We start from the raw sequence: 17,580 nt of genomic DNA, 5'->3' as shown, positions 1-17,580 counted from the left end.
TCTTATTTCCGGCATGAACACATGAGTTGGTCCAAGATTACGTGTGGGAACCGACACTGGCATGGTTCTCTGTCGGCCTGAAAATGCCTAAGGTGGATCAGAGCATTTTGAGTTTTGGAAATGTAGACAGACTAATAATAAAAGATGACTTAAACATGTGTGAATGAAACTCCAGGTATGATTTTGAGGAGATAACAACATTCTAAACAGAGACAGAGTGTGAATGTTTATGCTTTAGTAAAAATATAATTAATTGCTTAGTGCCATTAGTTATGTACATAATTTAGTTTAGCTGTTTGGTATAAACTTTGTTATGAAGTGGCACTATTCTCAAAAGAATAATTAAACAGATTTCTTTCAAGAGAGTAATATAACAGACATTTTCAAATTTTATATCAATGTCTGGACACAAAATAAAGAAAAAAGAAAGTGCTAAGAACAGTTATTTCTTTATTAATAATTTGAATAAAAATAACAATAAGATGAAGACAGATAATATATTACAATTTACAAATTCACACAGATAAAGGTGCAAATCATGTATGGTTGAATATATGTTTTAATTTCCTTACAGGCAGAGGTGGGTAGAGTAGCCAAAAAAAGTAGTTTTAAAAAGTACTTCTCAAGTAAAAGTAACTTAAAGTATAACTGACTTAAAGTGGAATTTTTCACTCTTTGTTATGATATCATATTGTGATGTGTGAGCTACTGTGTCCAAATAATTTCTCTTGTGGATCAATAAAGTTTGTTTAAGCGTAAGTCTAAGGACAAAACATTAAATAATGCATCAAATTTGCTATTTTTGAAAGAATAGACACAAGCCGAGTCACATGAGCAGTGCAAGAAACACAAATGTTCAAATCATTTCATATTGTCGACAGAAAACTTTTGAGTGACCAAAACTTTCACTGAAGTAAGAATACTGTTACTTCAATAAAAATATTCCTCAAGTAAGAGTCAAAAAATGCTGCTTCGAAAAGTACTCTGAAAAGTACAGATTCATTGTAGAGTTACTCAAAAAAATGAGTAACTGAGCACTACCCACCTCTGCCTGTCGGTTTGTGTCTGAGGGTCTGAAACCTTCTCTTCTCTCTGGAGATATTTTTCTCTGTGTGTGGAATGTTCCATGTCATAGCATTAAAGTTATCTGTTTCCACGGAGACAAACAACAGAAAAAATGTGAGATATAAAAATGTAAAACCATATTGAGGGCAAAGTAATAATATTTCCACGGAGAAGAGCAGGTGGTAGACCCCAACCATAGTGTTCCTTTAATCAAATAACATTTTGGGGTTTTACAGAAATGTCACTTGAAATCAAAAAAGGAAATTCATGATCTAAACGAGCTAAAATAAAAATACACAACAGTTTTATAGACTGATTTAACCTGCTGTGGTTGTGTAAAGTGCAGGGGAAGTAAAAAGTACGAAGCAGATCAGAAAAGTCCTTCTACGTGTGTCTCTAAAGATTCTGTACTGTGCATTTGTTTTGTTTTTTTACTAGTTTTGAGACTTTATTCTTTCTGTGATATAACAGGAAACAATAAATGGGTCAAATGCTGGGTTGCAGATGATATCACGTCATTGTATAATAATATTTAAAACAGATGGAGAGCAGATAATACTGTTAAAAGCAGATTTCAACATTTGTGCTTTTATCTTTTGGATATTTCATGGCAACGTTCACATTCTATAATCTGAAAAACACAAAATCCACAGAGGTCATCAGACTTTTTCCTCTGGGGGCCACATTATCGCTCCTGACTGTGACGGGGGCCTGGGTCAGGTCGGGGCCGTATGACAGAATTGAACGAATCTGACAACGCAGATTTTAAAATAGATCTTTTAAAATAGCCACACTGAAAAATAATCGGTTGTCCGCTGTTCTTTGAAAACTCGGCACTCTCTGTCAACTTTTCGTACTTTAACACTCACCATTTTTCTGTCTTTTACTGCACTACAGACCTCTGCTCGTGCATCTCGAGTTTGTCAGGTAATGAAAATTCAGGGGCAAATGTAAATACGTCATGTAATTATTTAAATATAAAGATAAATACATCATATAAGTATAATTTTTTTTAATTGAAAAATCAACAAAATACAAGATGCAGATGTGTCATTATTTGCCAAAATGTTAAAGTTAGTTTAATGATCCCTGTCTTAAAGCTTAAATTAAATGTGAAATGTGTGTGTATAGAAGATCCCAGCAGAAGGGCCTATAAAAAGTCTGTAATACATGGACAAAAAATGAGCGCAAAGCAGTGAGGAGAAAGAAGGAAAGATGCACTAAATATGCAGGACAACACCATCGCTACTCCAGGTGTGTTTGAGGAAACGGCATCAAAATAAAACATGGTTCAAACATAAAATCTCTTTGTGTACGAACCAGAGTCCTGCACCGGGTACGGGCAAACAGCTGCTGAAATGGGTGGGTTTTAACGTTCTGGACTTTAACAGGCGGGTATGCGGGCGAGTAGTGATTACACACGGGCAGGTCAGGACTAATCTTGGATTTAAAGGGCCCATCTCATGCAAAATCAACTTTTCAGAGCTTTCTACCTTCTAAAAGTGATGTGTGGGCCTTATATATGTCGCTGAAGTGGTTTTTAGATTGATTCAGCGTTTTTATAACAAATTGCAGTGTACAAATTAATGCTGCTACAACGATGACACAGCAGCTACACCTATGACGCGTTTGACGTAGCAGAAAGAGCTTCACATCCACCGCCTCCACCCCACCTCCACCACGCGACAGCATAAGCTCATTTTTCTACACTGCAGTGAACATGATATAATAAGTTTATCTACTAGTGTTTATTAATACTTTACCAATCAGTAATGTTCAGCTGATGTGGACGCGGTGCTTGAGCTTTGTGCTCCTCAAAGTCCTCGCCCGATTCTGGGTCCAACACATGCGGCTGAACGCGCTGTATCACCATGATGAATAATAGTTTATTCCTGCCGCTATCAGGGTGCACGTCTGTCTCCCCCTCCCTCCCTGAGATGGACGGAGGAAGGGCGGCTCACTCAGAGCCTACGTCACGTTTGGAGGGCGGAGCCTGTGCTTTCTCAGAACGCCGGGGGGAGGAGCAATAGCAGGCCTTTCATAGTTCCTAGTCTGTGACTGTCTCCAAGAAATCAGTAAGATTTTTGACTATTGTGTAATGGATGTTCCAAACCCAAATTGTTCAGTCCTGGTTTAGTCCTGGAATTAGTTCTGGGTTAGTCCTGGGTCAGTCCTGGTTTAGTCCTGGTTTAGTCCATGGCGTGTGCGATCAATATTTCTTCTGCTCAGTAAATAAAGCCTGTGAAGTGTTGACAGTTGAGTCGCGTCTGTGAATTCGTGTTCGTTTGGAAGAAAGCTAAACCGTTTCATTTCATTTCGTGTATTGTAATTCTCGACGTCATAACTTTTCAAGTTGTACAGGCATGGGTGGGTAATGGGTGGAATATTAAAGGGTCTGGGCAAGTGCGAGTTTAACTTTAATAAAATCAGGGGGTGCAGGTCAAAATCAGACCCGTGCAGGACTCTGGTATGGACCTTTAATGCTTTAAATACTAACAACTGACAGAGAGAGATTGTCTAAACAGCTCTATTGTCATGCCAGGGTTTGTGAGGGTGAGCGCCCCCTGGAGTCTAGTACAGGAGGTGAGCATCATTTGCAGTGTGAATGCTGATGCTCCACTGACAGTGTCCACGACAGGAACAGGAGGACACCACTACAGACAGGTGAACCCAAACTCCCGGGTAACAAACAAGCTCCGAGGATCAGCTGATGATGACGCCGCCGTGGTTCCTCAGCTCCGCAGGCAGGGCGGGGCGGACTCTGGGGGGGTCGGGGAGGCCGGAGGGGTGAGCCTGGAGAGGGACATCTGACTCTGGGAAGGACCGATGGACGACTTCCTGGAGCTGGAGCTGCAAAGAGAAAGTCCAGACTGTTGGACACATGGACGACAGAGCGCTGAGGAGGCACTGGCAGATTCAGCTTCACCATAAACCTCAGACTTACTGGAAGTGTGAGGTCATGAGTCCGGGATTAATCCTCATGAGACACAACCTCCGCATGTGACCCAACCGACCGAGGTACAAGCTTCAGCTCAACTCACACAAGAGTTTTCCTATTGAGCATGTTTTGTGTTGATGGGGGTAAATGTTCAGAGTAAACCCACCCAGACTCAGGGAGAACATGTCCCCCTTTTTTTAATGCTCTGTGTTTCCCCTCCTTTTGCTCGCGGTGCTAAGTCACTCCCCCCTCAGAGCACCATCACAACACATCACAATCTGCGTGCATCCCACTAATGAATCTACTGCACATGGCATCAGGTTTGTGAAGTTGTAGAACGTATTTATTTTTTTTATTTATTTTTTTTAATTTTATTTATCTTTTTCTCATGCTTTTTATGTATTTATGAAAAAATGGCATGATATAGGTTTGTGGGCGGAGTCTTGTACAAAATGTGTGGACTGCTAACTGTAAAGAGGCTTTGAATAAGGCCCAGGAGAGATCACTAGATTACTCAAACATGCGTGGACGACATCTAAAACTTCTTCAGGTTCATGGTTTCAATTCTGAATAACTCTTTAAAGGTGCAATGTGTCCCTATCCACACAGCTTTGAGCATATTTGTTTACATTTTACAGAAACAAAACTTAAAACCACATGGCTCATTTGCATAAACAGCTATTGTGCGCTGATGCGGTTCAGCTTCTGTCGGACTAAAGGACACGAATCAGTGGAATATGAGTGTTCTTTCTGTGACAGAGGGGTGTTCTGCTGATGCTGTTCTGTGTTTCTATCGCATTGGAGATGGTTCATATTAAACTTTTATACATCTGCTATTCATGCGCACAGACTGTATATTATATTCTAGCCTCTTAGCGTTTTGGCGGTGAATTAGCTACTTCACGGTGCAGAGACCTACATCAGCGTACATCAGAGTATCAACGTTTTCAGGCGGCCACACAGCGCCGGATCAGATCCCTACTCAGATGAATTCGTGGGAGCTGGCGGCACCAGATTGTTCCGACTCTGGAGCCGTTTTCAGTCAGATTAGTGTGAATGAACAGTGCATCCACAATGAAACCAACTCGAATATGTACTAGTGTGGACGTGGCCGCAGTGTGACATGGAGACGTGTACAGGTCAGATCTGTGGAGAGGCGAGAATATGCAAACTCCACACAGAAAGGCCCCAAGTTGCTGTAGATGAGCCTGGGAGCCAAATCTCGTCTTTACGTATAAATCCTGCTTCTCTGGTTAATGTTTTAGTGTGTGTGACTGGAGTTGGTGGAGCTGTACGTCCCAGGGCAGCTGTGACTACAAACTCAGTGTCTAAAGCTGCACAGTGTGTTAGTGATGCCACTTCCTGCGGTGAGATTACTATAGGGGCCTGTGGGGTGCAGGGAGGACATGCTGTTTGTTGGAGGAACGGCAGATGTACAATGCACAGGAAGTGACTGAGGGATTATCGTGCAGGAAATACATATGACTTTAGAAAACATAATCTGATCAAGAATCTGTTGTCATGGTTACGTAACACATGGACATATGGACCTGTGTCTTTGTATATGATAGCCTTATTAGAACAGCTGCATCATTATTGTGTACTTCTTGTTCTTGTAGCTGAGATTTTATATTTTATTACGTATTTTTCAATTTTATTTTGACTTGTGCATATACATTTACAGAATTATGGCTTACTTGACTTATTGTTTGCTACTTATTTAGAATTTATTATTACCATGTATATGTTTTGTCTTTGTTATTATATTATATTGCGATGTGTGAGCTCCTGTGTCCAAATAATTTCCCTCATGGATCAAAAAAGTTTGTCTAAAGTCTAAAGTCACTGTGTAGTTCATAGTGAAGGTGGAAAAGTCTTATATAAAAATGTCAAAACTGTTCATATCCCACTGTAGCTGTGTTATTAAAGTGTCTGTTCCTAACCCTGTATTATGGTTGTATTATTGTATGACTGTCTGTTCTCTTGTATTTTGGTTGTATTGAGGATTTACGTGCGACGTGGCAGTCATGTGATTTAATATTTTGGAGGTAATACTGGAGGTCAAGGTTGAGGTTGATCCGGAAGGTGTTATTCAATTTACAGTATAATCGTGACTTTAAATTGCGCAAACGACATAAAACTGTCCGAAATCACCAGCTCGTTAGATCAGCCGTCATTAGAAAGGTATAAAGCTAAAGTCGTCCTCCTGGGTTGTGGAGTAGATCCCGATCTAATAGACCAGGGGTCACCAACCTTTTTGAAACTGAGAGCTACTTCCTGGGTACTGAATAATGTGAAGGGCTACCAGTTTGATAACACTTCTGAAATAGCCAATTTGCTCAATTTACCTTTAACTAAATGTCATTATTAATAGTTAATGATATTCATCTCTGCAAAGACACTGATCATGTTAATGATTTCTCACAATGAATATCAACAATGATTTAACAAGATCGGGAACAGATAAATATCAATATGCAACACTTTATTTCTATATTTTGGCTTTAGGCTTTAACTGGCCTTGTAAAAAAAGCTTGCTGTTTGCACAAAGCTGCCTTTAACTCGCGGGCTTTTTCTGCTCGCAGTGCACTGCCCTGTGGATAGTTAGCATGGTAGTTTGTGTGACACGTTGTGAAATGTCTCTCCACATTGTGCCGCTTTGCCGTCGCCACAGTCGCCCCGCAAATAATACAAACACATGCTCCTTTCACAGTCGTAAAAAAAAACTCGACCTCCCATTCGTCCTGAAAATGATATGTCTTCTTTCTTTTTTCTGCCATCTTTTTATGGGTCAGTCATCTCCTCATTTTCACTGCGCCCGCTAGGTTGTTTGGTCGTAGCAATCTGCCGTAGACGCTACATTTTGGTAGCGCATCATACTGACCTTTGAACGAAACTAGGTCATAGTTCATTTATATTAAACATTTTTTAAAGTTTTTTTAAAAATATATTGTTATTTCCAGTTTATGTGTAAGTTTGATTTAAACAAGAAGCGCAAACAAAATAAATTAGATGCAGCTCATTGGTAAGTGGTGCTATTTGAGCTATTTTTAGAACAGGCCGGTGGGCGACTCATGTGGTTCTTACGGGCGACTGGGTGCCCGCGGGCAACGTGTTGGTGACCCCTGTAATAGACACATCAAGAATCTTGGACTTCCAGTCATTGCGCAGTGCATACTGGGAAGGATTTTCCGAAAAACTGAGCATCAAACCACCATGTTTGATTTCCCAATGAGGTGAATCTATTGACAAAGCCGATCTTTTCAAGTCTTTTGAACCATATCACTTTTGTTTCTGGTTCTGATATTGTCATATTTTAGTTTTGGGATTCGAACATCGTTAATTGTGTGATTGTTGGATCCTAACAGCGGAAAACGGCTCTAGAAATTTGTTTGCAAACTCCATAAATGCAAAAGTGAATCAGATGTGTGTGACTGCAAACCTCCGTTCAAACTGTTTCCCTTCCCAACAGAATTGAAAAATAGTGAAAGGTGAAGGCGAAGGGCAGGATTGATCCACAGGAAGGACAAAAAAGGAAACCTTTCACTGCCTAAATCATCCCGAGTTTGTAGTGAACATTTTGTATGTGGAGCGCCATTCAGTGTCAGCGTCGTCAGCGCATCCCACTGGGAAAACAAACATGGCGGTTTTTCGGAAAATCCTTCCCAGTATGCACTGCGCAATGACCGGAAGTCCGAAATTCTTGATGAGTCTATTCCAATGGACCACTTTGTTAGTTTAATCAATGCTCGCTCTGTGCCCAACCTCCAGTATCTGTTTTTTAATGTTAGATTTTCTTTCATAGGAAATAAGCGAACGTTTTGCTTTGGCTTTCACTGACGATGGGGCGAACGTGAAGAATGATGGGAAATTGTTTCGGTGTCCATCATTTAATTTACTGTAAATCCCTTCTTCGTTTGTTTGAAGATGGTCCCTCACCAGAAATGAAATGTTAACTGCACAGACGATTGTACTCAGTGGGCTCCATCTCTCTCTTTTTATGTTCGCTATCCACCTCTGTCTGTGAACTCTGGAACGTCTTTCTCGTCTTTAAGATCCACTTTTATTCTCTGGTTTTTTAACACCGCGTGAGTTGTGTGCTCCTCTGTGTGTTTTTGTGTGTGTGTGTGTTTATTGGTTTTATTCATTTAATTTATTTATTGGTTTATTTATTTATTTTCTTTGATTTTGTTTTTATTTTATTTTACTGGTTTTATTATTTTAAGACTAGTATGATTATTTTAGTAGTTTATTTTATCATCTTATTATTGTTGTTATTATTATGTAGTTGTGCAGCTCTTTGGAAATGGTTTGTTTGTGAAATGTGCAATAGAAAAAAAAGTGGATTGGATTGGATCTTTATCAGCCGGGATCTGATAAAAAAGATACTCTGGCCTCCTTCTTTAGTGAAACATCCAATAGCAATGCAGGTCAAAACCACTGTTATTCAATGCAAATATTGTTACAAAGATAGTTTGACCTCCAATATGGCGGCGTAAACACCAGGTCATGTGGTTTTGTGACGTAGATGCAAAACCTTAATAGTTGCATGATTGTTTGTACCCCCTGTATTCTAGTTGTATTATTACACGACAGTCCTTACCCTTGGTCCATGTCCTCGGTGTCCCCCTCGGTGGTGCTCTGGGAAAGCTGGCTGTCCTCCTCCTCTCCCTCTGAGCTGGCGGTGCGTGGGGGCCAGCGCAGCTCTCCGCTCTCCGCCTCGCTCTGCTCTGTGGGCTCCACCACGATGGAGGGCAGACGCTCCCGACGGTACAGGAAGTCCTCCGGGTACGAGTCCGAGTCCGAGTCGTTGGCCTCCGGAAAGATCTGGAAAATATGTTTGAAAATGTCTAAAAATCTACTGTGAAGCAAAATACATTTTCAAGGTGTACTCATTGCTACATTTAAAGTTGCACTGTGTAACTTGTCACTTGCTCGTCTCTATGGAAATGTAATTGCTTTGACTGGAATTTTCCACAGTGGGTCTTTAAACTTCTGTTTCCATCAAGAAGATGATTCTATCAGGCCATGTTATTCAAGACACTGAGCAATAAATAATGACAATAAACAATATAAAATAAACTAAAATAAATGCCATAATGTGGAACACTGTTTGTATGCAGGTGTTATTGCACAGGACAGCTTTCAGGTTTAAAACTTCATCCTACTCCTTTTAAGCACAAGGTCCCAAATATGTACAACTATATATTCTTGCTTTTTTTTTTTTTTTTTTGGTAGTGTTGTTGTTTTGTTTCTTGCTCAAATAAATAATAATCATTTAAAAAAAAAGGTGTCTAGAGGTGTGCAAAAATATTTAAATATTGATATATCGTATCATTTAATGTGCTGATACAGTATCGGTATCATGGGCTGCTGTATTGATATATTGCCAAGAGTATTTTTTGGTATATTTTAATAAATTATTTTGTTATAACGCTACAGTTTTGTTGCTTGTTGAGAGGAAGAAAACTCGTTTATGCGACACATTTGACATTTTCACTGTTTTGATGATTAAAATGTTTGTGTTTCATATTGACTTTGCACAAGAAGTGGTTTAACAAAGACTTTTAGTATCACAGACCTGATTTAGCCTTTATTTTTTACTGAATTGTATCAAATCAGAAGCTCACTGTATCGAGGTACGTAATGTATCGGCAACTTCTGAATGATATTCAGCCCTAGTAACTGACCACAAGACTGAAATGATGCGTTGTCACCATGTACGTATATAAATGAATATTTCTAATCCGCTCACCGCCACGTTTCAAATACAAAATACAAAACTCCTCATATGTAGGCTGTAATATCAGAGGTCAGAGGTGAGGACAATGTCAGAGGTCAGAGGAGAGGATAATATCAGGGGTCAGAGGTGAGGATCTGATGTCGGTGTGATTGAAGTTTAACAGAGCACACACCTGATAGGCTCTGCTCCCTCTCCTCTCGCTCGCCTCCTCCAGCGGCGGCTCCACCTGCCCCATGAGGGTCATACTGAAAAACACAAAGAAACACATTTAATCAACTCTGTGCTGAAGAAAAGTTACACAACCAGTAATAACAATGTACATTAAACTTCTCTATTTCCATGGAGAAAAGCAGATGATCCACAGATAAGATGAAAAGGCGAGCATGACTAGACTCAAACCAGACCGTGTGGATTTTAACAAAGGAACGGCGTGTCTTCTGAGTATTTTATAATGATTATAAATAACACAATAATAATTACAGCTTCTCAGTGATAGTGACGGTTGTGAATCACTATTTCAGAGCAATAAAACCAAATATGACCCAGAAGTTCCCAGGATTTAGGACTTAAGGCGAACATCTGGACATCTGCGAGGCTTCATTTGTCCCAGTTAATGCCGTGAGTATTAATTAGAACCGAGCAAATACATATTATTTTTAAACACAAACTATCAAAGAATGTCTATGATGGCTGTTTCTGAACATCTGCGGGTTTGCGGTGGTGATAGTCGCCTCAGCAGCCTCGTTTTTAGAAATCTAATGCATTAATATTATCACAGTAAATACAAATCAACTTCTACCATTACCTTATGTATCAAATCAGAACCTTTGCATTTCAGTTTCTTCAAATAAAAAGAAGCCTCGCAGTCGTCCAGTTGATCGGACACAAACTCTGGCTCTTAAAAAACGCTTTTGTCAAATATTTTTTAAAGATTTTGATCACCACATTGTCTTTTATTGTTTTTAAAATGCTATATTCTCACAAAAAAACAGTGTACTAACATGCTTTGTTTTTAATGCTCTGTGTCTCCCCTCCTTTTGCTCCCTCTGCTAAGTCACTTCCCCTTCAGAGCACCATCACAACACAATTAAACTGCATGCATACCATTAATGAAACTACTGCACTTCTAATGGCATCGGTTTTGTGAAGTTGTAGTGTTTTGGGGGTTTTTTTGTATCGTGCTTTTGTATGTTCATGAAAAACTGCAGGTTTGTGGGCGGAGTCTTGTACAAGAGGTGTGGACTCGTACTGCTAACCATAAAGAAGGTTTGAATAGGGCCCGGGAGAGATCGCTAGATTCCTCAAACATGCATGGATGACATCTAAAACCTCTTCAGGTTCATGTTTTCAATTCTGAATAACACTCCCTCTTTAAACATGCATGGTGTAATTTATAATGAAGGGTCCGTCACTTGCTTGTCTCCATGGAGATGTGCCTTGAATGTTCCGCAGTATGACATAGAGACGTGTAAGACAAATTACAGGTCAGATTTGTGGAGACGCGACCCCACTCATTCAGTTTTTTGAGCAATAAACAACACCTGTAGTTGAATAAATACAAGACAAATGACTTAAATACCATAATGTGGACAACTAAAACCAAAGCATTAAAATCTCCATAGAGACAAATAAATTGCAGACTCTCTCCAGAAAAGTTACAGAGTGCACCTTTAAACCCCTCTATGTTTCGGTTTATTTTTTCTACAATACCTGACAAATAAGGATGTAACAACAACTGAAATATTGTGATATAGTATCATCAAAAGTCAAGTTCCTTTGCTAAAATGCATTGTTTTATGGTAACAATAGCAATAAACATAGGGAAACTACATATCCCATGATTCATTTCACCACAGACAACATGAAGATATGTGTTTTTTACTTGAATGCTTAGGATTACGACAGCAATAATTTACACCAGAATCTTGTCAAGGTTTTTTAAAAGCAAAAAAGTGTCCTATCTACAATAATATTAGTCTCTCCAAAATATTGCAATAAATATCGTACCGTGAAATGTACACCGTGAAAATATTGTATCAAGAGATTTGGATATCTGACTGTCAATCCAAACTGAAAATGTTTCTGAACCCTTTGGAGCACAAACAAATCACTGGACTCTTTGTTACGCTGAGGCTCTGGAGTTTTAGTTCTCTACTCTCGTTTGAATTAGAAAGAAGCTCGACACAGAGGAAAATCAGATGTCAAATTCCACTTACATTTGTGGTGGTAAATATAAGAATAGGTATAGCAGGTGTCTCTGGGGATGAACTGAGAGACAGTAGATTGAGAATTTGTTGGGTCTTGACAATTGTCAAAGCTGAAGCAGATCTCACAAAACATGAGATTTAAGGACTGGCAAACAAATCCAGATGGAATTCATATAAAATTCCTGTTCAATGGGCTGGGTATCATGAAGAGACAAACCTTGATACACAGGCTATGATACGATATATATCTCGACACATAGATCATGATACGATACATATGTCGATACAGTGCACTTTCAGTTCGATACGATATATTTCAAATTGATTCGATTCAGTTTTTAAAAAACTGCAAAATTATGGCTGTGATACTAAGTCTTTATTTGCAAAGTTCATATGAAACACACCCATTTTACTCATCAAAACAGTGAAAATGTCAAATGTATCACATAAACGAGTTTCCTTCCTCTGAACAAGCAAAAAAAAAAAAACTGTAAAAAATAAATAAATAAAAGTAAAAAGTAAAATATGCCAATACTCTTGGGGCTATATCAATACAGCAGTCCATGATATCGATACTGCATCATCACATTAAACAATACGATATATCAATATAACAAACCCCTGAACAACTGTTACTTTTTTTGATTATTTTTTTATTTGTGGGTTTGAAGTACAAACTGGTCCAGATTCTTCTTTATTATTTTATATATTATATTTTAGTGTACTGAAGAGTAAAACAGTTTATTATTTTATAATTCTAGTGTATTGAAGAATAAAGTAGTTAAACTGAGGCCAAAAATAACTGTTAACCTTAAAAATACTAAGGTGGAAGAGAGAATTTTGAGCTTTGGAGATGCAGACAGTCTAATAATCCAGTGTTACTCAAACATGTGAATGAAACAAAACACAATTTAAGCGACGCTTTTGAGGGGGAATTACAACAAGTCAGATTATAACAGATTTCCCATTAATATTTAAGAAGTCCATGAGATTATAGGTTCTCTTTTATTAGGAACTGGACAAACAGAAATGAATTCAGAAAAAAATACAAGAGCTCTATCAGCCCCCTCGGAACATGAACAGGGTAAGTGAGTATCCGCACACAGAGTGAACGTTTACCCCTCTAAGACAATATGTTAATCTGCAGGTAAGCATGTAACGATATAAGGAGCTACAGAGGAGCCACTGAGCGCGTGCAGAAGATTTAGATGAGACAAGGAGAGGGCAGAGCAAACCAGGCCAACCCGATTAGACCAATGCTGTGCCAAAGAGTTCAGCCCTTCATTAAAGACTCACTAATGACAAACTTTAAGCTACAAAGTGCTCCCTGTTTTTAATTGAACGCTATAAATAAAATATAGGCAGCCATTTCGTGATCTCGTTTAAAATGACAGTGTTAGGGATTAATGTTGATGTTTAAATTTGTCACTTAAAGAGAACATGTTACGTAAAATACTTTTAGAAGTTTTTACGATAACGGCGTTCCCTCATCGTAAGCCTTTAAGCACGAAAGAGGAGTAAAAAGTACAAATTTAAAGGGCTCATATTAACCGATTTTCTGATGTACACTGTGTTATAATGTTATTTCCTCAGCAAAAACAGAAATGGAGTTGTGTTTTTGAAACTCTATACACCTTCCCATTAGTATTTTGGATAATTTCAGCCCAGGATTTATCAAACTTTGAAACTGCAGCTGCTGTTTTTGCCTCTTTGAACCTTCTTCACTCCTCGGTGCACCAAAAATACTCGATACTATTCAGAATCTCAACTGAACGAAAGCTAAATCAAAACTATTCACAAATAAAAGCAACGACTTAAAGTTATTCTAATGTGCTGAAGAGTAAAGCAGTTTAATTGAGGCCAAAAATAGCAGTTCACCTTAAAACTACGACTAAGATGGAACAGATTTTGAGCTTTGGAGATCCAGACAGTCTAATAATCCCGTGTTTCAATTTCAGGAATGCTTTTGAGAGGGAATTATAACATGGCAAGTCAGTTTTGTGTAAGATAAAGAGCTTTAAAGAACACACATTACGCATTCTTGCAGCTTTAACGATCTTTTAAACATGCTTTTGGTCACGTCGGGATAAATTTGTCACGTTTTCTAACTTAAATTGTCCAGTCAGGTGTTGGAGCTCCCTCTGCTGTGAGGAACGGGAATGAAAAATGCAAAGTAAACAATTTAATTCCTTTTCCTATGTTCAAACCATGCTGATAGAGCCATGCGGTAGGGGTGTAACAATAACCGAAATATCGTGATATCGTATCGTCAAAGTTCTCACAATAATATCGTGGATCATCACAATATATCAAATTACAATTCTCTTTGCTTAAATTAAAAGTTATGGTGCAGCAATAGTTAAAAAAGACAGAGAACTACATAGACCATGATCCTTTGCTCCATTTCAGTGCAGACTACAAGAAGAAATAACAGTTCTAAGCACTTTTAAGTCTTAGTTCTTTGAGTTAAGTCTTGTCAAGGCATTTTACGAGGAAAAAGTAGCATATTAATAGTTTTAGCTGTTTAGTTTCCACAAAATATCGCAATAAATGTGTTTCATGAAAATATCGTACCGAGAGATTTGGATATTGTTACATCCCTAATCATGAGCCTCCCTGCCATATCGTGAGCTTTCCCACAATATCACAATAAATATCGTACTGTGAGGTTCATACCGTGACGATATCGTATCGTGAGACTCAGATATCGTTACACTCTTACCATGCGGTGAACATAATTTGACCATAGAATGAGTCCGGTGATGGTTTATGGACTTAAAAACTGCACGAGTCTGGGTTTTTGTCTATGACACAACAAAACTGGACAAATGCAAACAGAGCATTTTAGAGAAAACAACTTTGGATAAATGAATTATAGTAACAAGTAACAAGCGTGACCGAAACAAAATACAACTCTAATGATTCTTTTTGATGATGAGGAAATAAAAAGTCGATTTTAAATAATATGAGTTCTGCAAAAGTGAGAATTAAAGACTGATACAAAAAGAGCAATAGCAGAATTTTACTGTCACTGTAATGCTAACAGTGCACTTCCTGATTCTCGGACAATAAAACGATTTATAATTCGACGCAGACAGTACACAGTTGACTTATTGTGACCTCAAGAGCTGCTTATATAATATACATGGATAAAGAACAAAAATTTGCAAAAAAAATAAAAAATACATCGTGTATAGGCCCTTGAGGTTTTCTGGTGGAGGGACACAGGCTACAGGTCAAGTTACAGGTCAGATCTGTGGAGAGGCAACCCTGCTCAAAGTCAGAATGCCTGTTTTTCTAAATATTTTTGAGCTGTAAAACCACCTGTAAGTGAATAAAACTAAGGTTGAGCTCTTTAATGTCACACTGTGGAATATTCCAGACAGAGCGATGACATCTCCATGGAGAAAAGAAGCATTTAACAGACCCCCCACCTGAAAAGTTACACAGTGCACCTTTACGCAAGAACATTTTGGAAACTGGGCTCCGGATACGAGGCAAGGTTGTATCGTGGCAGCGCAGTGTAATCCCATTTGCAATTCCGGGTTGGATAAAATTACTCTCAGGACTTGGAATGCTCTTGAAAACTCTAGAGTAGTATCCTCATCCTTTGTAATACTGTTGTATTGTATTTTTTTATCTGTTTATTTGTTTATTTTAAAGCATAATGTCATAATTTTCAGTATTAATTTGTATTATACCACAAAATGCTGACAGTAAAAAAGAAAGCATGTAAACACTTCTGAATTAAACTTAGTAGAAACAAGTAGTCTGTAGTCTGAATGTTCACTACCTAAACCCAAGCACCTGCAGCAAGTCAGGAACCAGCGCTAGTGCAGCTTTTGCAGCTCAAGGAGGGATTTCTGGAGGTTCTGAGCTTTCACATGAGGCCTGTCCATAAATCTAAGAATTTATCTGCAAGTTTAGGGATTGGTAACCAGGTTCAGTTGTGATCGTTGCACCTTTTTTAAAACTGTAAAAGCGCAAATGTTCAAATGTTGCCAGACAAAGTAAGCAATCGAGAACAAAACAAATCATTCTTAAAAGTCTTAAAACTTCTTCTTTGGTACGTGATATAATTATATTTGGCCTGCAAGATCATCTCAAATATGTATTAGAGCTGCCCGCCGACTACAGATAGATTATAGAGACATTATTTACTTTTGTTAATTTTGTTATTATTTTATATTATGCTCCTTCTTGATTCAATGTTTAAGCAAAACTATTATTAAACATTTACTTTAATAAGAAAAGCTTTAACATTACATATCATAAGAAGAGAAAACATGCAGATGGTGATGAAATTTTTCAATAAATATTTAGTTTGGCCCACGACTTAGTGCCAGTTTTAAATTTTTTTCCTCTGTGAATTTGAGTTTGACACCCCAGAACACCTCGAAACTGAAATCTTGAGCTCAGTCTCCATAAACTGTAGTAATTTTGGTGTATATTTTGAAAGTCACCGCTTAGTCACTTTGTTAATCATTAAAGCTGTAGAAGCCTGGGGGAATTTTAACATAACAAAATGGATTAGATATTAAAAAATCATCTGTATTTTAGTGGTTTTACAGGAATTGCGTAAAATAATATTCTATTATCTCTATATTAAAAGGTGAACTGGAAACTGCTTTATAATTATTGTATGATAGTGTTGTAAAGCGGTAGTGGTAGTGATAGTAGTAGAAAAAGAAAAAGAAAAAGCTGAAATTAGAAACTGAATCCCTGAAAATGCTTTTAGTTAAATTTTGTCTACGCATTGTTATATTGAAATGTGTTTTTGTAATATGAATGGTAAATGAAAAGTGTGACCCAAAATCTATAGGAAAAAATGTGAGAGTGACAAAAAATACCCATGTTATACAAAATTTAAAGAGTGCGCACAAATATATTTCACCAAATCACGAATCATTTATACGAGAGTTGTATTGGAGTAGCGATGAAATCAGACTTGGTTAAACTCTACCCTAACTAAAAAAAAATTCAAAATAGAAAAGAAATTCAAAGCTCTCAAAATATAAAAATAAATGTGTATATATTTATTTAAAATTTTAAAAAATCAGCAAAATATTTATTTACCTGTGCGATGCCGGAATACAGCTCATCTTCGTTCTAAATATCCACTTCGCAAATCCAACTGTCTCTCCTCTGACAATGCAACTTCTGCTACTGCCAGGCTCCACCCCCTCCTTTTCCCACAGTGACGCACACACACACACACACACACACACACGCACACACACACACACATACATATGCAGGCACGCACACATGAATGCCAGTCCGATTTCCGAGCTCGGAGCTGGACGAGCTTAGCGTCACATTGAATTAACCATCCCGGGCTCTGACGTAACATGTGAGAGACGAGGGAGGGCGAGCTGCACAGAGGAACACTGCAAAACTTTGATTTATTTGACTTTGTGACGAGATTATTTAAATGTGTTGTTTAATTATTATCCGTACACACATTTTTATAGTAAATTGATGAATAAATTAAAGTGAAATGCAAAAAAAAAAAAAAACACTGAAATAATACAGCAAATGACACAAAAATAAAAACAAAAATCTGTCTCAAAATGTATTTATTTATTTATTTTATTTTATTTTTTTTTACTTTTATTGCCACAAAT

At 37.9% G+C, this 17,580-nt stretch overlaps 1 protein-coding gene across 1 annotated transcript; it reads right to left on the bottom strand.

Annotated features, from left to right (window-relative positions):
• Positions 1-551: 551 nt before the first annotated feature.
• Positions 552-17,088, bottom strand: si:ch1073-303d10.1 (protein LBH-like). Its single transcript, XM_055148621.1, has 4 exons — positions 17,030-17,088; positions 9,919-9,991; positions 8,607-8,830; positions 552-3,915 (listed from the first exon to the last, which is right to left on the bottom strand). The coding sequence occupies exons 1-4, from the start codon at positions 17,053-17,055 to the stop codon at positions 3,798-3,800; spliced, it is 441 nt and encodes a 146-aa protein (XP_055004596.1). The 5' UTR covers positions 17,056-17,088; the 3' UTR covers positions 552-3,797.
• Between the last annotated feature and the right edge of the window lie 492 nt (positions 17,089-17,580).

The sequence above is a fragment of the Boleophthalmus pectinirostris genome, unplaced genomic scaffold (assembly GCF_026225935.1).
Source record: "Boleophthalmus pectinirostris isolate CB_2022bp ecotype Guang Dong unplaced genomic scaffold, ASM2622593v1 HiC_scaffold_12, whole genome shotgun sequence".
Lineage (NCBI taxonomy): Eukaryota > Metazoa > Chordata > Actinopteri > Gobiiformes > Gobiidae > Boleophthalmus > Boleophthalmus pectinirostris.
The sequence above is the reverse complement of the archived record's forward strand: the minus strand, read 5'-3'. Positions and strand labels throughout refer to the sequence as shown.

What these genes read in the sequence shown, in the direction of transcription:
- si:ch1073-303d10.1 (XM_055148621.1), bottom strand. Translation starts at nt 17,055, where the DNA reads ATGAGCTGTATTCCGGCATCGCACAG. An exon ending in GAGGGAGCAGAGCCTATCAG is followed by an intron (nt 8,831 to 9,918) that starts GTGTGTGCTCTG and finishes CATATTTTCCAG; the next exon opens with ATCTTTCCGGAGGCCAACGA. An exon ending in ACCGAGGACATGGACCAAGG is followed by an intron (nt 3,916 to 8,606) that starts GTAAGGACTGTC and finishes TTCTCTTTGCAG; the next exon opens with CTCCAGCTCCAGGAAGTCGT.